General features: G+C 32.5%; 1 protein-coding gene across 1 annotated transcript; it reads right to left on the bottom strand.

Annotated features, from left to right (window-relative positions):
• Nucleotides 1-144: 144 nt before the first annotated feature.
• On the bottom strand, nucleotides 145-26,199 carry LOC132731433 (5'-nucleotidase domain-containing protein 3-like). Its single transcript, XM_060717616.1, has 17 exons — nucleotides 26,047-26,199; nucleotides 22,185-22,397; nucleotides 21,485-21,559; nucleotides 20,927-20,982; nucleotides 20,319-20,409; nucleotides 19,303-19,371; nucleotides 18,518-18,574; nucleotides 17,747-17,807; nucleotides 17,186-17,288; nucleotides 14,542-14,643; nucleotides 13,722-13,803; nucleotides 13,254-13,340; nucleotides 12,835-12,888; nucleotides 9,154-9,240; nucleotides 6,573-6,593; nucleotides 3,655-3,719; nucleotides 145-2,316 (listed from the first exon to the last, which is right to left on the bottom strand). Exons 1-17 carry the CDS (start codon nucleotides 26,197-26,199, stop codon nucleotides 2,082-2,084), a joined length of 1,611 nt encoding a protein of 536 aa, XP_060573599.1. The 3' UTR covers nucleotides 145-2,081.
• Nucleotides 26,200-27,981: the final 1,782 nt, after the last annotated feature.

The following is a 27,981-nucleotide window of genomic DNA, read 5'->3' as shown; positions in this document are numbered from 1 at the left end:
ATTGCACACACAGTTAAAAGAAAAATGATTGAAAGAAATTACTGATACTAATAATGGACAAGTAGTAGTCAGACAGTGAACACTATTACTTCATGGTTTGGAGAATGTAAGAAGTAAAAAATCTTTCAAGGAAAAGCTGAGTAATTTATCTCTTGTATAAATTTTAATTAAAACAGTAACAAAATAAAAACAACTATTAAATCACAAAATAAAATTTAAAATGCCTATCACTAAAACATGCGTTATGTACTAGAAACTCTAATACTATAAATTATAAACATTTGTTTGAACTTTAATAATTTATACACCAATATGTGAAATGTCTCGAAGAAAATTGTCATAACAGTACTTCCGTAATGTTTTAGTTATCTTAACAACAAGTAGGCAAGTGGTTAAGTCAGCTAAATGATCATAAGCAGTATTGGAGTCATAACTATATTTTCTTGTATCATGTAAGTCACTAATTAAACTTTCAATGAATGTAAAGAAACAATACTGGTTGGTTCCAGGCATGGATTCCAGAATGTTTCAATAAACTTATAGCTTCCAACACAATCAAATTAAAATCAATTCATATAAACTAATCTAAAATATACTCTTATCACAATCAAACTAAAATAAAGCACATTTAAAATGCCCAACACAGTTTATACTTGAGGTATTTAACTACAGTCAATAGTCGCTGTATACACATATTTTTATCCTGCTACTGTCTATATTATTGCCAGATAAACTATTCTATCTCAAGTCATTATGTGACATGGTTAGCAGCAAAGAAAACTACATACAGATGCTGTTTTATTGGAGAAAAAGTAAGAATGAAACCATTTTAATAATCTAAAAACATGATTAAACGAGACAAAAGCAGGATAAATCGAATACATGGTTGATTTCAGAATGGAAAAGGTTTATCCAGTTTGTTGTAAATTGAATTTTGACTTGCTAAAGCTCGCTAAGATATCATACACTTTCTCGATCACTTGATAAATCTTCTCCATCTCTACATCAACCATATATTCTCTTTATATCATTCAGATTATAAAACTTTCATTGCTAAAACTAACAAACACAAAAACAAACTGTACATGTTTGAGTATCTTGTACTTTTCTAATGCCTCTCAACTGAACTAAAGCAAAGCATAAAAAAAATCCCCTAAAGGCAACCAATGTAAAATAGGACAATTATTTAAAATAAGATATTGTCTAAATACAGAAATATAAAAATGAGGTAAAAGCATTTTTTGATAAAAAATTAAGTTACCCTAAGTATCACATGAGACTACAAACTATTATATTTGTTTGGGGAAAAGGTTACCTGCTTTTTATGAATAATATTCAAAAGAACTATAAAGTTTTGTTACTTGTGGAGCTTTAAAAATAAAAGTGGCACATTTTGCTTTCAGCTGTACTACTAAAATATACATCAATGCAAACAAAGAGATTTAAAACAAGTATGTCAACAACAACATTATATAAAGTCCTCTTACTTCCTGTTAAAATAGATAAAATTAAAGCATAAAAATCACTGGTATCAATGATAAAATCTCAAATACATGAATGCTGATATAAAAATACAATATTTACATAATTACAAACACTTCTTGTACATTTTACTAAAACTATAATAAGTAATCAAAATATCACAATTAGGGTTTTGCAAACAAGTTCTACACTCTCATATAGCAAGAAAGAGGTTTAAAATCCTTAATTATGTTAACATAATTTTCAAAAAAATTAAAATGAAACTCTTAATTTCTTAAATGTTTACCACAGTTGATTTTCATATCTATGTCTGACCTTGTCAGTAGCAGCAAGATGTCTTACAGACAAGTCAATATTGTAATGTTAACTGTACAGTCAGGCTGTAAAACTACTATAGAAGGCTTCATACACAGTAGTATGTCATCTTTACTTCATACAATTTACAATTGGTTGGAATCAAGCCCTTAAACAAGACTTAGCATTGCTTCATGTAGACACTATCTAAGTACAAGTTCCATCTTCTTTTACATAAAGTCAAATTTTACTGATCTTATATTTTTGATTCAGATAAATCAGAACCACAGGTTGACTGTATAAGATCATATTGGTTTAACACATTGTGCATGTGAAGGATCATTGAACGGGTACGGTTCATGTGGTAGGGCAGTTCTCCGTGGGTAGAATGTATTATCTACAGAGTACTGTAATAGGTTGGTGAGAGATGATGTGTAGATGTCAGCAAATCTTGCCATACGACGTGAAAAGTATGTCGGGTTGTGATGTGTACGAAACATACTTCCAAATCTGTCATTACACAATGACTTCAGGTGAGATCTGTAAAATAAGATTTTTTGTTTAAATTGATTAAACTGATCCAAAACAGATTTCCATACAAATTTATTACTAATTTGTTTATGATCTCTAATATAGAATTTTACAGAGAAACTGTGATGTACTTTGTATCAATATAATTTAAAGAAAAGCAACTATGTGATAATGAATCAAAAATAAAGAAGGGCACATAATATCTATTTAAAAAGTAGCAATGTGTACAGGATTAAACAATATTGAAAGATAACTACATTGTAATACGGTTATACCCTTATGACTAGAGAGAAGAGATGCTAATCTGATGACATTGAAACCTAATAAATGAAGGGCACATACCCTGTTTAATATCTTAGACTTGCCAATCTTTCAATCTGGGCAAAGCTATATATTATTTTAGATTTTTTTTCTTCAAAATATGTAGTGACTGAATAGCAAACAGTGCAGACAATAATTACTAAGACATGGATGTGCAGGATGATACTTGTACTATACTGGTTACATGGGTAGAAACAGTAACGCCAGCAAGATAAGTGTTTAAACATATATAAAATGTAACCTAGCATTTGTTTTCATAATTCATATGATATATAGGACAACTCTCAATCATGCTAACAGCTTATAGCCAACACAAGTATGATATTGTTATATAGCCAACACAAGTATGATATTGTTATATAGCCGAAACAAGTTTGATAGTGTTATATAGCCAACACATGTATGATATTGTTATATAGCCAACACAAGTATGATATTGTTATATAGCCAACACAAGTATGATATTGTTATATAGCCAACAAAAGTATGATTTGTTATATAGCCAACACAAGTATGATATAATTATATAGCCAACACATGTATGATTTGTTATATAGCCAACACAAGTATGATATTGTTATATAGCCAACACAAGTATGATATTGTTATATAGCCAACACAAGTATGATATTGTTATATAGCCAACACAAGTATGATTTGTTATATAGCCAACACAAGTATAATATTGTTATATAGCCAACACAAGTATGATACTGTTATATAGCCAACACAAGTATGATATTGTTATATAGCCAACACAAGCATGATATTGTTATATAGCCAACACAAGTATGATATTGTTATATAGCCAACACAGGTATGATTTATTATATAGCCAACACATGTATGATATTGTTATATAGCCAACACAAGTATGATATTGTTATATAGCCAACACAAGTATGATATTGTTATTAGATGTACTGAAATTACAAATTAAAAGTAGTCAAATGAAATGCAGACATACTAACTAAAGGATTTTAGTGTTGGTTTTTTAAGAACATAGCAAAGTTAATTCCTGTTTACCTTAGCTGAGATCTTTCCTCTAATAACTCTGGTATCATGTCAAGGCTCTCTGTACTGCCAGCATTCTGTAATTATATATAAGTACATTGTTAACATCTACATAAAATATTACACATGTTGTTTACTTTAACATCACAAAAATATTATGAACCTGTCTGTTTCAATTTATGATGATGATAAATTAAACATTAAAAATATTTGAAATATAAAATTATTTTCTAAAAATTATATAGAACTAGTTTTTTCTTTGAATACAAGGAGACATGACTTTGATAAATTAGAAGGAGTTCAACCTAATATTTAACTAACAATAGCTAAGATGCTGCCTAATGTTTTGTTTACACAAAGTAATACCTGAAAGAAGAATAATTATAGATTTTATCAAGAAATGACTTTATGTGTTATCTGTATGTGTTAGTACATTGAAAACAGTTTGGAACTATGAGCTTAATAACTGCAGGAGCAAAATGCGAGAGAAGTAACATTCTCTAGATTGTACTTACAAAACTAGCTTACACACTGGAAGATATCATACAATATATAAAGTTGCTAGGTGAAACAGGAGGAAAACACAATGTAACTACAGAACAAAAGTCTTAGTTGCCTCGATTTTCATGCACAAACTGTTTTCTTCACATGAAAGAATATCAAGTAATTGATGGGATATCAACCAATAGTGACAACAGGCAAGTGACCTTAGCTTCTAGGCCACAGAGGCCACTCTACATGACATAAGTTAACACAAGCATCCAAACAGTGTTGTTAAATTGCCAAGAGAACAATAAAATATCAATGTTATTTAAGTTTAAAAAAGATTTTATCTAAAAGAAATGCATCGAAAATCAAAGTTCTGTAGCAAGCTACATGTGTTAAGGTGATAACAAAACAAGCCTGGCTGCAATTTGCCAAAATCCCCTATTGGATGCTGTCCTATTTTACTTTGACATGCAATAACAATGTCAATGCACGGTAACTATATACCAGCATTGAGAAAAAACATTATAAGCGTAGAATCAATCAAACACAACAGAAAGGTAAAGACCCATGCAAGATTGCTGCATACTAAAAATCTAAGATATCGGTCAGTAAATGAAGGCTCTATCACAGTAAATTGAACATTTATTTCATGGTTTCAGTGACCTTGATCCATAAACCTTCAATACCAAACAAAAGGTAAATGTCAATGAAAGGTAAAAATATGCAAAATATCTATGATACTGGTCAAATTAAATCAAGGCTTTATTATGAAATATACAAAACTTTGTTCTTAGTGTTTGTAACCCTTGACCGAGGGTAGAGATTTATACAAGTTGTCTATATTCAAATTATCTAAAGAAATTATCTGGCAAAATATTTCTATTGTAGCCCTTAAACAGTTAAGTACAAAAATCTATTTCTGGTCTCTGTGACCACGACTTGAATATTAAACTCAGTCCAAGGGTAGCGGTACATTCACTGACCTACATAGCAAACATATATACAAAATAATGGTAAACAAATGAAGGCCCTATGAGAGGCCCTATGAGAAATGGTCAGTAAATGTGGCAGTAGATACGAGGGAGGGAAGGAAAATCTACATCTAAATGCTCCCTGAAGCACAAAAAGCTTTCATATAAAAAGCATGTAAATAAAGGTGCATATAAACATGTTGTAAATAGATCTAAAAATATACTTGAGTTTTGCAAATGTTACACTAAAAAAACTTCACTTTTTTCATAAACATATTAAACCAAATCAATGTTAGTTTTTTAAAATGTGCAGTATTTGTATACAAGAGTGTCATTATAACCCTGTATCACTCACCTGAGATACAATGCTAAAACCAGCTGTATGCCAATTATCTAAGTTAAGTGAGTTTATTATATAAGTCTATATAAACTAAATGACCCCAAGGACCCAAGCCAAATCTTACTCCAGGGGTATTATTATTATAATTTTTGTAGAAGGGAAATATATAAGCTATTAGCCATGAAGTTTCACATAAGAACAAATGTCTTTTTATATTCAAGTCGGGCAGGATCAATTTTGACCTCAAGGGTTTGATTTTTATTAATGACAACAAAGTGATGTTACTTGTAAAATGTCTAAGCTCTGCACATTGTAGTTTCTGAGGAGAAAATTTACTAAGAATCTTTGATTTAAGTCCAATTTTAGCATCGTTGGATACCCACGGCCAAACCTTTATCATAATGTGTTATGTTACGTTACATGTTAATCAACTGTTGGTATCTGACGATGCTTTTTAACTCTTGTGACCTAATTATGCATCAAACTCTGGCAACATTTACATAAATTTATAGAGGACAACCTAAGGATCCTCGCTCTAAGGTTTCGTCAAAATCAACCTTGTGGTTTAGGAGATGTTGTTTAAAGAAATTGTGGAAAGGACAACAGATGAACAACTGTTGTCTTTCCATCAAGCGACAATAATAAAGGTATACATATACAAATAGTTGGGTACTAAGGGATAATTAGGACGAAATTTTCAATACATTGAAACTATATAAAGGAACATTACGAGAAACAATAAACAATCACAGGACCTCAGTATTTTATTTTCATAGTTCATATAAAAGGGAATAATTGAGTTAAAACATGTCATATAGTAACGAGTCTTTACAGACCTACTATCATGACACTAAATAACTGTATATATGATATTTGGAGTGAAGACTTTTTATAGTTTAACATAGGGATGTAATAACACAGATATAGAGGTAAACAGCCCCACTATCATTGTAAAGTCAAGATCTGAGTATGTTAAACTAGAAAAATGAATCACATGAAATATGTTAATAAGATCTTATTTTCCTAAAGAAATATTCTTCGGACAATATGTTGAAGATTTTGAACCTCAGTATATTTTCAGATATATATCTACAGTTACATAATAGAAATAAGGAAATGTGAAAATCAACCTGTTGACAGCTCTGTGCCTCCTACAATAGTAATACATTCAATACAAGTCAATACAATACACAAAGCAAACTCAACTCAGCTCTACCATTTCAACTACATTTTAAACCACAGCCCACAGTTGAATATATCTAATAGCATTATCAAAATGTCTTGAAATGTTACTCAAAGTTTTTCATTCATGAATAAAAATTAAAAAATAAAAGCCCTAAAGAACATCCAATAAAGCAAACAACAAGAAACATGGCAATGCCAGGAAACCAGGTTTTCAATGATCACCAATGTTGAAAGTTTTGTTCCAGATGGAATACAATACATGCAATGTACAATAAAACTATGTACAATGCAAATGAAAACAAATGAAGAAACAAAAAAAATTTAGCAAGCATTTTGTAGTTACAGCTAATGGAAATATTAATATTGTTTTGAATGATTGGAGGAAGTGGATGGGTCTGAGAAACCCTGAAACAATCTAAAGCATGGTCTTCACATAAGCTAGCTTTAGACCAAGTTTTAAGAAAATATCACCCCTAACTTTACTTATCAACCTGAAACTAATTTTCTATTTTTAGTTACAGTGACCTTGACTTGATCTTCAAGGACACAAAAGGGAAGTCTCCACAAGCTTGCAACACAACAAGTTTCATTGAATCATCTCATTCCAAACTATAGTACAGAAATCAAATTTTCTATTTTCATAACAGCCATCTTGACCTTGACCCCAGGAGACCCAAAAATGATCCAAAGTGAGGTCTTCATATGAGCTTAAAATACACCAAATTTTATTGAAATATATCATTTCTAACTCCAGTTATTGACTGGAAACTATTTTTCTATATACCAAGTTGACTGGAAACCATCTTGTTTGATGCCCAACTGCCCGCCTTACACCAGTCCAACAACCAGGATTTTATCCTATTTAGATGATAATGGTGAGAGCAAGCAGGGCCAAAACACCATTTTTGGGAAGGGGCCTCAGCCTTTGTCTTGAAGAAAATATGCATGACTTTGGCATACTTGGGAAAAGGGGTCTCAAATTTAACACAAACTTTTAACATGTTCTCAAAAAGCACTGGGAAGTAAAAGACCTTAATTCAACACCATCATTTCATTTTGTTCTAAATTGTATGGCAAATTTCAAAAGACTGGGGAATTTTGAGGACCAAACAGGGGATAAAAAAAGAGGCAAGCAGCCTATATTCGGCCTCAACAAAGAAGGGTTTTTTGGCCTAGGCAAGCCTACAATCCATGCATCTTTGCTCCAACTTCAGAAGAATTCAACATATACACATGATTAGAGTGAAATATAGGATTCCAGAAACACCTCAGATGTGTTTATACAGCAGGTCTCATGGAACCTTCAATGTGGCACCTTTATATTGGTGCCATTCCTTGAAAAACAGTGTATGGTCCTAAGTAAAAGAATGTATTTGCACTAACAGAGAAAACAATCTATACTGTACAAAATATACACAAAAGTATTTTACAATATATTCATGCTGATGCTACAGGTAACATTTTGTGGAAATTCATCAGCAACAATTTGCTACCATTTACTCATGATTTACCCCCAACTTTGTGATGCTATCTATCCTTACAAGTTTAAAATAATTTTATAAAGTTTATTCTTACTTGAAGGCCTAAGTTTCAAATCAATCATTGTAACATTTGTTACAAGAAAACTGCCACAAGCTTGACTCTATAATGGTGTTACAGATCAGTCAATATTGTCTCAATTTAATAAATACAAACTAACTAGTCAAGATATTTTGTCAAAGATTTTTTGTTCTGGTGGAGATATTGCCCATACACACAAGAGCGAATCGAACTTGGTGATGCTCTCCAAATAGGTTACGTTGATACCTCTTGTAATTTCAGAGTTAAAGCAGCACGCCTCCAGATTCATGCTATTTTTCATGAAAATTTGAAAATGTATTTAACAGTATAATATTGTGAACTTACCAAAAGAGTGCAAACTACACATTATCAATGGCACTTACAACCCACGTAAATTACCATTAAGAGGTCAAAATGTGCAAAAATAGCCCTCACTGCGTTAGTAACGCAGTAGAAATAAAGTGAAAAAATAGTGAAAAATTGGTCATTAATCGCACATAACAAGTAATTATTACAAGAATTTGAATCTTTATACTTTTCCTAAAATCTAACTACATCTTTCTCAGGTTTGATTTTATCAAAATATTTTTGCTCATCTGGAGGCGTGCAGCTTTAAGTCCCCCGGACAAAGTTCAAAGTGTAAAAATGAAAAAGGGCAATAATTCCAAAATTAGGCAATGCAGAGTTACTGTTCTTAAGCACTGCACTTCTACTCAATGAGATCTATCTACTTACAAAGTTTCCTTATGATAACTCTTGTAGAGTCAGAGTTATATTCTGGACAAAAAAAGTCGGACAGATGGACGTAACAGATTGACAAACAATGTGGCAACTATATGCTCTCCCTTTTGGAAGCATAAATATATCACAATATCTCAACGCCTAATTCATTAAGTTGGACTACAAGCTAACATATGGATAACAAACATTGTTTCTAAAAATATCTGACCTTTAATAACAACCTACCTGCATTTCCTCTATCAAATGTTGAAGAGCAATCAACCATCTAACAGATGCTTTATAATCCGATGAAGTTATCACCTTTATTTCTGACTGTAGATACAAAAACAACTAGAACTATCACTAAATGTGATTAATACCCCTGCAAACTGCTTCGGAAATGAGGAAGTTACAAGTAACAGAATACCTAGTAAAAGAATTGAAATAGAATTATGGTTGTGGGCAATAAAAGATAATTGTGGTTTTTGTATGTTGCATTTCCTTACAATATTGTTGACCATTGATGAAGTTTTATTGAATTACTCTGTAATAAATCCAGAAAGAGTTACGCTTCTTGACCACTGCACTTCCTCTCATTGAGCTTGACCATTGTATGAAGTTGCAATGAATTCTAAACATTAGTTTTAAGTTATGCACCGGACAAGGCAAAGGAACAAAGGGCAATAACTCTACAAATATTGACGATGGTTTTATGGTTATTGTACATTGTACTTCCTCTCATTTCGCTTGACCATTGTATGAAGTTGTATTGAATTTCAACTATTAGTTTTCAAGTTATGCACTGGACAAAAAAGGAACAAAGGGCAATAACTGTAATTAGTCAAAATAGAGTTATGCTTCTTCAGCACTGCACTTCATCTCACTGCCCTTGACCATTGTATAAAGTTTCATTGAATTCCAAACATTAATTTTCAAGTTATGCACTGGACATTTAAAAGTAATAAAGGGCTAAAACTCTTAAATGAGTCAAGAAAGAGTTATGGTTTCTGTGCACTGTGCTTCCTCTCAATATACTTGATCATTGTATTAAGTTTTACTGAATTCCAAATAGCACTTTTCGAGTTATGCTCTGGACAAGAAACAAGAGGGCCATGATGGCCCTGAGGTTGCTCACCTGTATATAGCCCCCCCCCCCCCCCGGGCCAATTTTTACCCAAGGGCTTTTATTTGTTTATTTGAACAGACTTGGTAGACACCGATAAGAAGATGTTTCATGCTAAACATCTAAGTTCTAGCTCATTGGGTTTTTTAAAAGAAGATTTTTAAGTTTTTACTATACACATATAGTTAAAAACAATGACACCCCTGGGGCAGGGCCAGTTTTGACCCCCGGACTTTTATTTGAACAAACTTTGTAGATATTTACTTAAAGATGTTTCATGCTTAATATCTAAACTCTAGCTTTTTGGGTTTTTTCAAAGAAGATTTTTCAATTTTTGCTATACACATATAAGGAAAATCAATGACCCCCGGGGCGGGCCAGTTTTGACCCCAGGGCTTTTATTTGAACATACTTGGTAGACACCCATTAGAACATGTTTCATGCTAAATATCTTAGCTCTAGCTCTTTGGGTTCTTTAAAAGTATATTTTTTTAAGTTTTTACTATATGCATATAGGGAAAATCAATTACCCCCTGGGGCGGGGTAAATTTTGACCCCAGGGCTTTTATTTGAACAAACTTGGTAGACATTCATAAGAAGATGTTTCATGCTTAATATCTAAGCTCTAGCTCTTACGGTTCTTTAAAAGAAGATTTTTTTAGTTTTTACTATATGCATATAGGGAAAATCTATGACCCCCTGGGGCAGGGCCAATTTTGACCTCAGGGCTTTTATTTGAACAAACTTGGTAGACACTCATTAGAAGATGTTTCATGCTAAACATCTTAGCTCTAGCTTTTTGTGTTCTTTAAAAGAAGATTTTTTAAGTTTTTACTATATGCATATAGGGAAAATCAATGACCCCCTGGGGCGGGGCCAATTTTGACCCCAAGGATTTTATTTGAACAAACTTGGTAGACATTCACTAGAAGATGTTTCATGCCAAATATCTAAGCTCTAGCTATTACAGTTCTTTAAAAGAAGATTTTTTAAGTTTTTACTATATACATATAGGGAAAATTAATAACCCCCGGGGCGGGGCCAATTTTGACCCCAGGGCTTTTATTTGAACAAACTTGGTAGACACTCACTAGAAGATGTTTCATGCCAAATATCTTAGCTCTAGCTCTTTGGGTTCTTTAAAAGAAGATTTTTTAAGTTTTTACTATATGCATATAGGGAAAATCTATGACCCCCTGGGGCGGGGCCAATTTTGACCCCAGGGCTTTTATTTGAACAAACTTGGTAGACACTCATTAGAAGATGTTTCATGCCAAATATTCTAAGCTCTAGCTCTTAGGGTTGTTTAAAAGAAGATATTTAAAGATTTTTCTTTCGGTTGCCATGGCAACCAGAGTTCTGCATGGAATTAAATTCTTTGAACAATTTTTAAAGGTGACCCCCAAAGGAACATTCCTGTGAAGTTTAGATGAAATTGGCTCAGCGGTTTATGAGGAGATGTCATTTAAAGCAAAAGTTTACGGACGGACGACGGACGGACGACGGACGAACGCCGGACGGACGCCGGACGAAAAGCGATCACAAAAGCTCACCCTGTCACTTTGTGACAGGTGAGCTAAAAAGCAATGGAAAAGTAACAAAGGGCAGTAACTCAATAACTACTCTAGACAGAGTTATGGTTCTTGTGCACTGCACTTCCTCTTAATGTGTTTGACGAATGTATGAAGTTGTATTGAATTCCAACTAGTAGTTTTCAAGTTATGCTCCGGACAAGGAAAAGTAACAAAGGGCAATAACTCTGTAATTAGTAAAGATGGAGTTATGGTTCTTGTGCACAGCACTTCCTCTCAATGTCCTTGACCATTGTTTGAAGTTGTATTGAATTCCAATCATTAGTCTTCAAGTTATGCTGCGGACAAAGAAAATGCAACGGACATCTGGACCGACCGACCACCGGGTGACTCCTATATACCCCCCAAACTTCGTTTCTGGGGTATAATTACACATACATGTTATCACCTTTATTTCTAATCTGACTGTAAATATAAAACAATTACATGTACAAACGAACACAAGAATTCATAAATCCCCCATCCAATAGGAGAAAAGTCATAAAAAATGGACAGTCCATATACATTGACAGTCACATTTACATACTTAATTATATGAGAATAAAAAGAGTTATTTTCTTATGTACTGCACGCCTCTTTGATGAGATCTGTCCACTAATCAAGTTAACATTTGAAATTCTTTTTGAGTTTTGCTCCTGACCAAAATAAGGGATGGGTGGAAGGAAACTATAACCATACCCCATTTTCAGAGGAGATAATAAAAGTAACACATATTCATAATAATACAGTTTGAGAAATTTGATTGCTATAATCAATACAAAAATGTAATATTGTTGAAATAAACTATAATAGATATTTAATATTTACAGAAGTGTATTTTACCATTATATCAAGACAAGGTTATAAAATTTATCAATGGATTTTAGGAAATGTTTAAATACCTCTGCTAGTCCAAGGCATTATTTTCATATAGATAAATTTCTTCTTAACCTCCTGGTAGGTTCCATTTTCATTGAAATTCAAGTAAGAAATAATATCAAAAACATATAGCAATGTAATTTAATTGATTCTTCTCTTTTATTTTTCCATTGTATCTAAGTGAAGTTAATTAAATAAAGAAAAGTCTAGAGCCTATTGCAGTCTTAATAATGACCTTATAAAGCTACAGACATTTTTCACAAATATCTGACACAATATCTACATTGATAATCTGTGCTGCCAATGGCCTATACTTGTTACACAGCATGACTGGTATATAGCTAGAGAACATACCTCTAATTCAGGAATAATGGCACCTGTCCTCCAACTATGCTTCAATGATGGATCCTGTAACATATCATACACTATGAAAATATCCTCTATAGTATGTTTCAGACATTTATTCAATAATGATCAATGGAAATCTCATAAATAGCGATCAGAATGTATTGGTAACGTCCAATTCTTAAAATCAGTGGGGCAGTCTTTAAATAGTTTATGTTGTTTTTATATTTTACGATAATTATTTTTCATTATCAATTATTGGTCAATCACCATTATAATAGTCCTATTACTTATTAAGAACAAATGGACATCAAAAAAAGCGAAATATGTCACTTGAAAATTAGTATGTTATATAACAAGATTATAATTACCAGTTCATTCCTATAATTGTCTGCACAAAAAAGATAAAATATCTAACAAATACTTACAGCTAAATCTGTGTAAACATGGTCACCAAAGTAGAGAACTTTTGAACCATAGTAGCCCGTCATGTGTTGAAAATCAAGAAAATTTCCCTAGAAAATGACAATATCAAACTTATATAAATACAATGTATTAATGCTGATACATTTCAATAACTAAGCTATCTGGTTTAACTGATAATGATTGAGGGACAAGTTTGATATATCAGAGGAATAACTTCAGAGTTTTTAAAATTGATCTTGCATGCAAAACTTCAAGCAAGTTTTCTAAGTTCAAAAGGAACTAAAATTCAGTCAAAATCCATATCAGACTTATAGTTGTTGAATATTGACTTTCAGTTATGAATTTGTATTTGCAGCTCTTGTTTAATTGGCATCGACTGAAGGTTTTTAAGCAAAAAAGCCACCTTTCATTTTTTACTCCATTCTGCCTTACTTTCCTTCAACAATTTCTTTTAGCATGCTTTTTCCTACCTGTATATAGACCTGACCTTTATCCAGATGTTTTACTCTATGCCAAGAATTCTCATTCTGTGGATCATACAAACGAAATGGTCTGTAAAAAACAAATTTAATATCAGGCTTTACTTATATTAAAATAATATTTATTTGTATATTTATTAACATGTTTATTTTTAAAGCTGTCATTAGACCTTGGCTTCTCACATTTGAATTTCTGATGTGGCATATTTTTCCATAGTTATGAAGTCACACTTTAAGTCCATACATAAATCAACAAAATATTATTTTGATATGTACACATGTATTGGCAATTACTTGCAGAAAAACTGGAAATAACATAATACAAATGAATATATACTTCATAAGAGCTTTAAACTATCAATCAATTAAATTACATATGTTTTAGACAGAAGGCAAAAATAAGACATTACATGCACCCTTACCACACTTTATATCTTAAATGGACTTGTCTAAAGTTTAATCTGAACAAAACTATTTATATTCTTTACCAAAACATGCAAAAAAATAAAATCTGACTGAATTGTAGACATTGTAGACAATTATGGGAGAGCATGGTTACATGGGTAGAATCAGTTGCTGCCAGTAAAACTTATGTTTTTAAGGTCAAAAGTAGCAATCAATTCACAGGAAGTTGACTGTCAGTCCTTACATCAGCAATTAAAGCCTCACATGGGTCAGGATAATGTTTCTCCACATGTTATATTGGTCTAAGAAGTAGACTCAAAAATGGTATAAAATTTACATGTACATGTATATAAATGCACAACTATACAAGTATATTCTGACAGATGAGAGTCAAAATTTTTCTTACCTTGTATTTTCATTAAAGAATTTTGGCTTTCTTGCATTGACAACAACTACATCAAATAAGTCAATCCAATTTTCACCAACCATATACTTCATGCCAGAATTTCTGTAAAAACATAACAATATTTCTGATAAAGATGTTTTTAAAGTTACTTTCCTTTTTTGTTTTTACTTTCATTCAAATGACACAAATAGTTTTAGTAAACGTAACGTTTTTAATACATCAATTAAATGACAACCCTAAGACAAACTTGTAGGCAATTTTCAATAAAACCAATGATTGTATACTGGCTATCATTTCATCAATTTCAAAATAAAATAACCGAGCAGGAAATGTTTTCTAATAGAAACAAGGGTGCCATAGTCACAAAATACGCCCGTTTACGAAAGCTTTAGATGGAGATGGGGGCATTATGGATAAGTGTTATCTAGCAAGCAAGTTTTTATTCTTGGCACTGTGTTGTTAAATGAACCTTAAAACAAATCAGTAGGGAAGATATGCACAGGATGTGTGACCTTGACCTTGGTCGCAGGGACCTGAATTTTATGCACAGCACTCAGCCTCACAATGATGAACATTTGTGCCAAATTATATTGAAATCCCTCTATGCATGTAGAAGTTTTGCTCCAGACAAGCGTTTTTCTATGAGCTCTAACTGTGATCTTCACCTTTGACCTAGAGACTTGGTTCATGTGCAGGGCACTACGTCTCATGGTGGTGAACAATTCTATAAAGTAACATTAAAATTCCTCCATGCATGTAGAAAATATGCTCCGGACAACATCTGGATATTTAATCATCTCCAGTGACCTTGACCTTGCAAATATTAACCTAAATTAAATGTGTCACACCTGTAGTCATGATAGTTACCATTTGTGCTACAATCCATCAATAAATGATGACTAAATGGTCCCTATACACATCTTCAAATTTTTATCTGAACTTTGACCTCTATGTGTAACTTTGACTTTGGTCGCAGGGATCTGAATTTTGCGTGCGACACTCAGCCTCACAATGGTGAACATTTGTGCCAAGTTATATTAAAATCCCCCTATGAATGTAGAAGTTTTGCTCCGGGCAAACGTTTTTCAATGAGCTCTAAGTGTGACCTTGACCTTTGACCTGGATCATGCATGGAGCAATACATATCATGGTGGTGAACATTTCCATAAAGTATTATAAAAATTCTTCCATACATGTAGGAGATATGCTGCAGACAAAATCTGGATATTTCACCATCTTTAGTGACCTTGACCTTGCATATATTGACCTAAAGTACATGTGTCACAGCCGTAGTCATGATAATGACCATTTGTGTTACAATCCCTCAATAAATGATGATTAAATCGTCCCTATACACATCTTCATATTTTTATCTAAACTTTGACCTCTATGTGTGACCTTGACCTTGGCTGCAGGGACCTGAATTTTGTGCGCGACACTCCGCCTCACAATGGTGAACATTTGTGCCAAGTTATATTGAAATCCCTCTATGCATGTGGAAGTTTTGCTCCGGACAAGCGTTTTTCAATGAGCTCTAAGTGTGACCTTGACCTTTGACCTAGAGACCTAGTTCATGTGCGTGACATGGCTTCTCATAATGGTGAACATTTCTATGAAATTTCATTAAAATCCCTCCATGCGTGTAGGAGATATGCTCCGGACAAAATCTGGATATTTCATCATCTTTAGTGACCTTGACCTTGTATATATTGACCTAAATTTTATGTATCACAGCCATAGTCTTGATAATGACCATTTGTGTTACAATCCCTCAATAAATGATGACTAAATGGTCCATATACACATCTTCATATTTTTATCTGAACTTTGACCTCTATGTGTGACCTTGACCTTGGCCGCAAGGACCTGAATCTTGCGCGCAACACTCCGCCTCACAATGGTGAACATTTGTGCCAATTAATATTGAAATCCCTCTATACATGTGGAAGTTTTGCTCCGGACAAGCATTTTTCAATGAGCTCTAAGTGTGACCTTGACCTTTGACCTAGAGACCTGGTTCTTGTGCGCGACACTGCTCCTCATAGTGGTGAACATTTCTATGAAGTTTCATTAAAATCCCTCCATACATGTAGGAGATATGCTCCGGACAAAATTGGACGCTGCCCGTCCGCCCGCCAGGGGCGTTCCCATAATACGTCCCGTTTTTCAAACGGGCGTATAAAAAGTTAAATTGGGAATCATCAGGACTGGTACGTATTTCAAGTCTGTTTAATAAATCTAAATTTCTCTAGATGTAGTGCATGTAATTGTGCATTTGATTTACTTACAGGAGCAATTCATATACTGCAAAATCATTATTATTCTGAGGAAACCAAAACTAATTTTCATGGTTTTTGTGGATATATCAATCCACAAATTTAGGATCCAACGAATTTTCATTTCGTCTTCAGTAAGATTATTTTGCATTACATTATTTACATTTTACATTTTGGAAAAATATATAGACTTTACAGTCAACAAATTTAAGAACCCACAGAAATGTTTTTTTTGTGACAAAACCACAAAATTTCATGCCCAGGGAATTAAGTGAATCCACAGTAGTTACTGTAAAATACAAGGTTTGTAACAACTGATAATTTATCTGAAGAAAACATACATTATTTCATTCAAATTAGCAACTTACATAAATGGAAAACCACTGTTTGTGATGATAAACAATTTCTTCCCAGCATTTGCAAGTCTTTCTAGAATCTTTTTAATGTGTGGACCATTCTCTAGGTATTTGTCTGCAACAAGAAAATAAAGAACATTGTATTATATTAATTTATAAACACTGCCAAATATACAATATGAATATTCACAATACTGAAGAAACATTGAAAGTAATAGATATTATTATTCTTATTGTTACTAACAAGGTAAGTTGTGCATGGTTTGACAAGTTATTGGTAATTTCTGTGGACAGTAGGGGCTTTAGGCTAGGATAAATCACTTTGTACACTTTACAATAATTAACTAATTACATCAATCTTTATGTTTTTACAAATCTCGAGGTGTCCTGTTTGAAACAAAATACACAGGTATATATAATACAAATTTTGTTAACTTACAGAAAAATTATTCTGACAATTGGCCAGGTCAGTCAGATTTTGTTGGACAGAAAGTTAACACAGACTTAATAGACAACCTTAAATGCAGGTCACTAGTATTGAAGAATCCCACTGGAATATATTGATCAACTTACCTAAATTTCCCATGATTGTCGAGTGTAATTGACCTGATGTATGGACACTTTGTACTGCATTCTGAAAACAATCATATATAACTATCTTAAACATTTGTAAAGCTATCATTAACAATATCAGTAGACATTCCTATATAGAGGAATCTTTGGTAAATGCAGGTTTTTTCCCAGAATTTTGGGAACATGACCGATACCCATGGAATTGGGAACTTCAGTGACATTTTGTTAAAAAATTGGGGAAAAATGCACGACAGAATGAAAATTTGTAGTGATTAAATGAATGCAAACAGTCAATGTCTAGCATGGCATCTTCAAACATTTAAGCACTATAACGGTTAAGAAGCTTAATTTTTAAAGATTTTAGAGTTTCCTATTCAATATTTTTTTTTGTAATTTTCAATTCAATTGGGAATTTTTTCCTGTGGATTTGGAAAATTATATACTATTTTCAATTGGGAATATGATCGAATATCGGCTTTAAAATACGCCAAAAAATCCGTGAAATGTGTTGGCTTCTCAATGAACAGATTATAGCATATACACGAATCAAATTGTAATTATAGTTTTTAGTCTTGTGAAGTTCCTGAATATATTTCAAGAACTGAACATACCCGAAAAATACTGAAATTATTGAATAATGTTAACTTAGAAACCATGAGTGTAAGTATTGATTTGTTCACAACCTGAGATTAAAGTCAAGTTAATTGCAAAGTTTGCATTTATTGTTTGAATAGATTATAATAAACATAAGATGTTTAACTTTGTACTTACTCTTATGTCATAAAACACATATTCTGGATCATATGGTATATTATTCTCTATAAAATACTGAAAAAGAAATATCAGATATTGATATACACATATCTACATTTATTCAATGAATTCACTGGCAAGTGAAGTTTTTGCTTGCAAAAAATATAAATGCATTTACTTTTGTATATATATTATTGTACTATAAATTTAATAAATAGTCTAGAACTTGTGGCAGCCACTCTATATTGTAATTTGACTCAATGTGATGTATGTGTATTTTATATGAATTTCAAGAGAGGGTGGGGGCTTTTGTACTACCTGTAAATTTAAACAGTAATGATCACAATAAAAGATTTAGAACCCAGTACACCAGACGTTTACTGTCTGCCAGCAACAGCATGATAAACTCTTCTCAATTTCCAGTAAGATTACAACCATATTATCATATATGTATTAAATTGACATAATACCAATCCATGAGTAAACACTCACTGTTCAGAAAAAATTCAAAAGAACTTAACATTTCTTCACTTTTGTTTTCAATTTTATAATTAATGTCACCTAATTAATCAATAACCCCTTGAACCAACATGAATTATTTAAATATCATTCCGAATCTATTGGTAATGTTCAATTTACAAAAAGAATTGGGCAGTCTTTTTCTTTTTATTTTATACTTAATGTTAGTCATTATCAATTTTTGGTCAATGACCATCTTTTGAGATATTTAATTAAGCTCAATTTGACATTGAAAAAATCAGCGATCACTATAAAGGTTAATATTATTAAAAGACATAACTTACATCAGTTACATTAGTTATGAGATTCATTTCTGGAGGTGCAAACATGTCTACTAACTGAACCATAGGACCCTGAAATTATATATATTTATATATAAATGAGCCGCGTCACAACAAAACCAATTATAGTGCGTTTGCGACCAGCATCGATCCACGCAGTCTGATCAGGATGCATGCTGTTCGCTATCAGTCTCTCTACTTGTAATAGGGTTGGTAAGCGAACAGCATGGATCCTGATCAGACTGCGTGGATGCGTAGGCTGGTCTGGATCCATGCTGGTCGCAAACGCATTATATTGGTTTTGTTGTGACGCAGCTCATGTGTATTTATTCTTTATTGACAGGCCATCATGTTTATTTACAGAAACCAAGACAATGAAAACTACAGGAGATTACAAAAATATTTTATTTAAAACAGCTTCAATGCCTAAGTGTGTTTTTTCCAGACAATACAATCATAACTTAAGAGCAAGAACACTAATAAAGCAATAAAATCTGTAAGAAGAACATCCTAAACCTGTTAATTTATAACATATAATTATGTTAGATGTTTTAGAGTTATGAATATTTAACCATCAATATTAAACTCATTTAAGGGGCAAGGTAAAATATCAATATGGTAAAAATAACACTTCACTAGAGGTATGTTGTGTGTATGCATAATGGTTTTAGCTTAACATGCCAAGGTTAAACCAGGAACTGCAAGTTGGTCACCATGCAGAGTTTTCAAGTAGAATCACCAGAATAATATTGAGGAAGATTTCATTCATAAATATATGACAGAGTTATAGGTCTTTGTTGGAAATTGACTTTCTATTATGATCCCAAAGTGTAAAGATTTAAGAGAATACCTTCAGGGGGTTTAAATATAAGCATCAATTTAAAACTCATGATAACATTCATAAACATATAAATAACGAAATCTGTTCCTACTTGATTCATCAACACTAAATGTTACAAATAGAATATGACATTAAGTTATGAAACATGATGTGAGAGATTATTTGTAATGTTACATACAAAGCCATAGAATGTGTTCATATCACTTATTGGTACATGTGTTCCTTTATACAACTCCAACACCTCATTGTCTGACAATTTTGTTGTTCCTCTGTAAAATATTACAATATACTGCTACAATATCTTATATAAAATCATTCATTTATCACATAATAATGTTTCAACTTCCTTGTTAACAGTTTACAGAAAAAAAAGCTTTAAAGGGACTCCAGTGCGTTTTTTTGACATGATGGGACTGGAAATAATTTTCAAAATTAATGTTCCATTTGATATAGGTCTAGGCCAGTAACTTGTGTGCAAAACTTCAGATCATTCACTCCATAACTTTTTTCCAGAGTAATTATTATACATGTATTTGTGAAAAATTTTGAGGCATTCTTAAAAATAAGAGCTGCAATTGTTTGGCATAGAGCACCAAGGAATAGAACAAAATTGGTTGATGTAAAACTTGAATGAGGCTAAGAATGAGACAAAAACATCTCACATCAACCTCTCAATATGTATACAAAAACAAAATTTGCTTAGCAAATTCATATGATTTAGACAAATAAATATATAAATTTTTTTCCAAAATTAGCATTTGAATAGTTGTAAAAAGTCTAAATTACCTGTAAACTGTACCAAGCTGTATGTTATGATAGGAATCTATTTTCATCAGTAAACCCTGAAAGTTAAAATTATACTCGGTTATACTTGTTTCATATATATATGTTAAAACAATGTTACAAATGTGCCAAATAGTTAATGCTGCAAGAGACAAATAAACTAGAAAATTTACAAGTCTATAGGACACAGATGCCCCTACATTCCACTGTTTTACCAGCCTTCAGACAAGAAGCTTGACAACCTGACAGACAGACAAGGGCAATGCTACATGTATATTTCCCTAAACAGCCATGTGAGTGGCGGCATAAAAAACAACACCGACAAGATAAAAAAATCTTTCCTTTCACCTACTTGTATCTGAGTCCACATCTAGGTAATGATTCAAATTGTTATCTGACAAAATAAATGTTTATTAATCAATTTACAGATCATATGTATGGTTTTAGTTCAGATGGTGCAGGACATTTCTTCCTTCACCAATTAAGCTTGAAACTCTTCATATGATCATTAAAGTATTCATGTGACCTACAACTTAATTAAATCTGAAGATACTGTCTTACCTTCCTTATATCATAATGTAGACCTCTAAGTATATAGTCCGGGTTGAAATGTTGTTCTCCAATACCTTTTGGATACTATAATATCAAGAAAATAAAAATTGTGACAAAAACCAAACAATGTTCATTTTGCACATCATTAAAATAACCCATTAAACAATTTTTAAGTACTGTAAAATCTGCATAAGGCAAACAGCTTTGGGAATTTTCAGAAAATGTTTCTCCTATACAGGTGTCTGTGAAGGTCTTATGATAAAAGTTTTTGAAACATAATCACAGTACTTCACTTTTGTTTCAAATTTATAACACTGCAGTCACAATGTATAATAGAATTTCAGTAATAAATGACAAAGTTCACTTCTCACAAGTCATTATCAACATAATTATGAAAACCAAAGAAATTCTTTCACTTGATAAAAAATAAAATTAATACATCCAACATAATAGAGCAATCATGTTTACAAACAGAATAATTTCCTTAAAGGGTTTGGTAAAGGTTATATTCAGATAAATGGTAATGAATCTTAATAAAATTACACATTTCCAACATGCCGACTTATTTTTTTAACTTGTAGAATTGTTTGGAAGACAGAGAAAAATATTTAAATATACTGGATAGGAAAAAGAGAAAGATTTGCTAAAAAACAACCAAAAAAAACTGGAACTTTTTCGAGTACTTATTTTCAATAGTAGAAATGGTCACCTTGTATTTTTCTATAAGAGCTTCTTTACCCAGATCATACAACACGTGATGTAAATCATCCTTGTAGGAAGCTAAAGTGTAGTCATAATCAAACCCATACACTTTAATATCTGATAAACATATCTCATTGTTAGCAAATACACCAAACTTGTTCGCTATTGGTTCTATCTCCAATGGTAATTCTGTAAAAGAAAACTTTTCATGTATTTTTTTCTAAATAAACCCATACTCTGATAACTGAAGAACAATATGTTAGGCTAAATCTATTCTCCAATCCCTTCATTACATGAACACCACATTGATTCTGACATTCAGAAATGAAGTTTTGTTGATTAATGTGTCCATAGGAACACCAATGCTCCTGCAACACGGGCCGCTCCAGGTTGGTAAATAGCTCAATATTAGTGGTAAATTTTTTATGGTGCTTATAGATATGTATTGAATTTGGACCAAATATGAACAAAATGAATTCTGAAAATATATTAATATAATCATTTTAGTTTTGAAACAGGTTTTGAAAAGAAGTTGCATACAAAAATGCACAAAAGATTTATAATAGAAATACACCAAATTTAATTGATCTTGCATTAAAATTAACTTTGACATAATGAGAAAGGTTTCACACATGAAACATTGTCCACTTATGGTGGTCATGTGTACCAATCGATGGCCAAATCCAATCATACAGGCAGCAGTTATAGACCACAAAAGTTAAAATGCACTTAAGAATACCTGACATATAAGAAATACACTTAAGATCAATCACTGGCTTTGACATTGATCTAATGATCAAGGTCTTGCATGGAATTCCTCTCCTATTTGTGTTCTCTTAATAACTTCTGTGTGTATAATAGGATTTTAAAAATAAACTGGTTCACACAACCACCATGAGAAGATCATCATTTTCATTGACTGTATCAATACACCTGCCAGGATATAATTGATCAACTGTCCTGTTAAACAACATCCCAGACTTGTGTTGCCATGATAAACAATTAATACTTTTTCAAACATCTTCATTTATAAACAAACAAACAAACAAAACTCATGTTTGTTTATCACCATCAATTCATCATACATATAGAAAGCTACTTAAATATGTGCACTTGACCTACGGCTACAGTTAGTCTTCAAGTTTCATGGTTTAATGAATAGTAGAATAACAAAGACTGAAAAAAATGAATATGAGAACATGTGCACGTACATAAAGGTGTTTTTCAAATGACATACAAGCAGTTTTCAAGTTTCATGGTTTAACCCATTTATACGTGCAGGTCAAAGGCCCAATCACGAAGCTGGTCTAGGCATTGGCTTGAGGGGTGAAATGTCTTCAAAATTTGAAGGGTGCACCGTGAAGTGTCTAGGGTGAAGTGTCTCATTCCCAGCTTGCCTGACTATAGACATGTCTATATTTAACTGTTTTAAAGGAAATCAAGTGAAAAACCTGATGTCATCAAGTAAATTCAGAATTGGTCCTAATCGAAATTAGTCAATTATTAATTGATGTTTATTGACATCTGAACATGTCATCGGCCACCTTCAGCACTTCCGGTAATTTGTTTCCTTGTGTTTCATAGGTTTTCCAATTTTACTGACCAATGAAGAGGTTTTGCAAACTGTTTTGAAATACATGTAGGTGGAGCGTAGGCTATTTTGTCACATTGAAAACAATTCATGAGAATAATATGCATGTATACACTATTTTTGTACATACATGCAAGTTAAGTTTTCACTAGGTAAAGTATGACAAAGGGAAAATAAAAGGAACCCTTACGTACTCAAAACATTTTATAATGATTTCAATTTAGAACACAGATAAGAACAGAAAAAATATTTTCAGGCCTGAAACTGAAATAAAATTTTCCTGGTCGCGGGGTTTATCGTCAGGTCGGTTGGGAAGGGGAAACAAACATAATTTTATTTAAGGCCTACTATGGTTCCCATCTATGTTCTCTGATGGGTCAATTCAATTTAGATATCATATAAAACATGAAATGGCCATATATAATGTGTGTTTGTGTTGAGTGCGGGCATGCAGTTCTAAGTGTGAAGCCACCGATTGAGGTTTAAATTATAGCAAGCTCAAAGAGCAGGCTCACAAAGCGAGCTTTGCAGTAACGTGAATACCTGCTAGATAGTTATGGTTTTGAAAACTTTCACGGGAAGTACTACAAAATTATGGGTAATTGCTTAATCGTAACTTTTCGAATTACAAGATAAGGATAAAAGCCGAGGAATACAGATTGATAACGGGTGCAGAGACTGGTCTCCTGCCCACTTCTATGGGAATTATGATAGGACAGGGAACCAGAATTTAAAGTGTGTGGTTATGTTGAGTGAATCGTGTAACAAATTGTTTGCAGTTAAAAGTGTATTGAAAACAAAAAATATATAGCCGTCGATGGAAAAATTTGTTTTCATATTTTCAAATTAAAATGTTCTATATTTCTGTCAAAAAGCTTGCTTTGAGACTTTGCCTTATTCATATGGGGAAGTCAAAGGCCGGGACAGCGAAGCGGGCCAGGGTTTTGGCTTGCCAGGCTATAGACTACATGTGCATATTAAAAAGGAAATCAAATAAAAACAATTAAAAAATAAATTGAATTCTTAACCCATAGTTTTAGCTGGGTTCAGCCATTTTCAATGTAAAAATATTATTAACATATATGCCATAACGTCCCGGATATATATAAAAAATATAAATAATCTACTTTGTAGCCAGAAATTTTACATTTTTATATAATCTTATTGTCAAGTTTTTATAAACTATTTAAGAACGCTAATAACGAACGATTATCCCCTTACAGCTTTGCAATGGTGACACTAATCCTTTGATTGTTATATCTATGTGCCCCTTCCGACAAACAATCATCAGCAATAATTTTGATCAATTAAAAGATTAATTGTTTACCCCCCCCCCCCCTGTGGCTTCATAAGCGAAGGTGTCATGGAGTGTGATTAACAACTGGCCAGTATAAATTTAATCTGCCTGCAGGCAGTAATTAGTGGTCAAACACCGTCAAAATTCCCGCTAAATATGAGGTGATGAAATCTACATGATTCAGGGAATGCTTCAGGTAAACGACATGGCTAATTGTCCTAACTTAACATAGCTTTATTCTATTCTGTGACTGATTGAATTTACAATGCCTTAATACTTAAAAAAAGATAAAAAAAACTTAATAATTATTGACATTTTGTCTTGTTTATGTTGTCATTAAATTTGCAAGTTGAAAATAGCAGTAATAAAGGTTGTATGCCACTATGTAAATTAAAAAAATAATTTGTTTGCTGATCAATGCCCCACCTCCAAATAGTGTCTTGGAAATGAGTCTAAAAATTATGGCATGTATGTTATTAATGTACTATAATTTCTGTCAAAGAGCTCACTTGGAGGCTTTGCCTTATTCATAGCGAGCTCGAAGAGCTGGCCCAAAGGGCCTGCTAGCAAAGCAAGCTTTACCGTATCGTGAGTATCACTGTCTGCCAATAGTGATGGTTTTGAAAATTTTCATCCGAAGTACTGAATTGACACATTGCAACTTTTCTAATAACTAGATAACGATAACAACAAGAAGTATTCTGATTGAAAATGGAATCCTGCGTACTTATATGGGAACCATAATTGGACAGGGAACCAGAATAAACGGAAGCAGTCTATAAAATACCAAATGACAACTTTTAAACGTAAATGTAACAATAAAAATGAACAATTCATTTATACTATAATTTCACAGTAAAAGTAATAACCCATTTCATAATAGGAAATTAGGCAAAGCCTATGAACGGGAAGTCGGTTAAAATAATTGTTCATTTTTATTTTACATTTTCCGTTTTAAAAGTGCCATTAGGTATTCTATACACTGCTTCCCTTTATTCTGGTTTCCTGTTCTATTATGGTCCCCATAGATGTCCGCAGGGGCCCGCATCCTTTTTCAATCAGAGTTTCTCGGTTTCTATCGTTATCTTGTAAGTCGAAAAGTTGCAATTGGCTTTTATCTGAATACACCGCCATTTATCATTGCTTTACGACGCCCAACAAGAAATGGTAATGAAAATTTCGCTGATAGGTATAGAACTCTATATATTTTTTTTTTTCTTTTTTTGCTTTTTAAATATATCCCGGAGTAACCTAAATTCGGCGATATAAGAACAAATGTCAATGGCATTTTCAATAAACTACAGTAATCTATAATTATACTTGATATAATTTTACTACAACTATTGATAAGTTACTTTAAAGTGATTTCTAACAATGTTATCGTTCAGTGGTTGTCAAATATAAACAAATATGGCTGATGTAAAATCTTACTACGATCTGAAAATGTCACCTAAATTCGGCAATTCTGATTGGTTGCAGTAAATTTTTATTTTTGGCGGGATTGTGACGTAGTATGTTGACCTAAATCGGCAGAAAAATAGTAAGATAACAGGCGGCGACTGTCAAATTATTTTAAGCAACAATATCAATCAAACATTAATACCAAGATAGACTCTGTTTTAAGCACTGTATGTGAATTAAAATCAAACTATGAGCAATTAAAACAAGACAATATCTCTCTACAAAATGAACTGTCGAAGATAAAGATAAAACTAGACTATTACGAAAATAATTCCAGAAGGAATAATCTTAGATTTAACAGGATCAGAGGGGGTATTTCAGAGCACTGGTCAGAAACAGAGACTAAATTGCGTGATTTTCTTAGAACAACCCTCAATTTTGGTGAAGAAGCTGACCAAATTGATATAGACCGTGCACACAGGATAAGATCAAATAACTCTAGTACATGTACGATAATAGCACGTTTTGTACGCTTCAAGGACTGTCAGGCAATTTTAAACCGTGCCAGCAATAGTAAATCTGACCTAAATTCTGGATTTTCTGTTCAACAAGATTACTCCGACAGAGTGAAAAGACATCGAAGAATGCTAGGTGAACGTATGATTGAAGAACGTAAAAGAGGTCACTATGCATCAGTTCGATTTGATAAACTGTTCATTAACGATAGTATTTACAAATTTGATGATCAAACTGACCAGATTGTTTACATAGGAAAACGGTCAAGGTTTAACGCAGAAGCACGTGGTCGTGGGAATCATCAAATTAACCCTACTCAACGATTGGACGATAGCGAGCGCGGGAATAGTCGCGATACCAACGAAGAGTCACATGATGTAAGTCAGCCAATCGAGAACCGCACAGATAGCCGTGACGACATACCTCACTTCATAACATCCAATGAATAGGGGCTTGGCCGAAGTCCAAATATTACTCATCAAAATAAACAAATAGAAATAAAATGTGGGTCATGGAACGTTTGTGGATTAAATAAATTTAAAAACGATGATGATTTTCTTAAGTTTGTGAATACTTTTGATATTTTAAGTACATGTGAAACATGGAGTAAATTCAAAGGAGAATTCAACAATTTTGTAAATTCATATGTGCATTTTGACTTTGTTAGGAAAATGAAAGATAATGCATTGAGGAACAATGGTGGTATTAGTGTTTTCGTGAAAAGTACTGTTCATAAACTTAAGACAAATCTTTGATCATTTTGAGAACTGTGTTGTATTTTACTGTAATTTTTCAGAAATATTTGATTGTAATGACATTATCATGTATTTCACATATATAAGTCCTGAGGGAAGTTCTCACTATAATGATAGAGACGATAAAAACGGTATCAATGAAATGTTTAGACATTTTGAACAAATTACATATGAATACCCGGACACCATGTTATTTTTGTCAGGTGACCTTAATAGTCGATGTAAAAATTTTTTAGACTTTATC

Source organism: Ruditapes philippinarum, unplaced genomic scaffold (assembly GCF_026571515.1).
Source record: "Ruditapes philippinarum isolate M1 unplaced genomic scaffold, ASM2657151v2 ctg1973_1_1_1_1, whole genome shotgun sequence".
Taxonomy (NCBI): Eukaryota; Metazoa; Mollusca; class Bivalvia; order Venerida; family Veneridae; genus Ruditapes; species Ruditapes philippinarum.
This window is presented reverse-complemented; position numbering and strand designations above follow the sequence as displayed.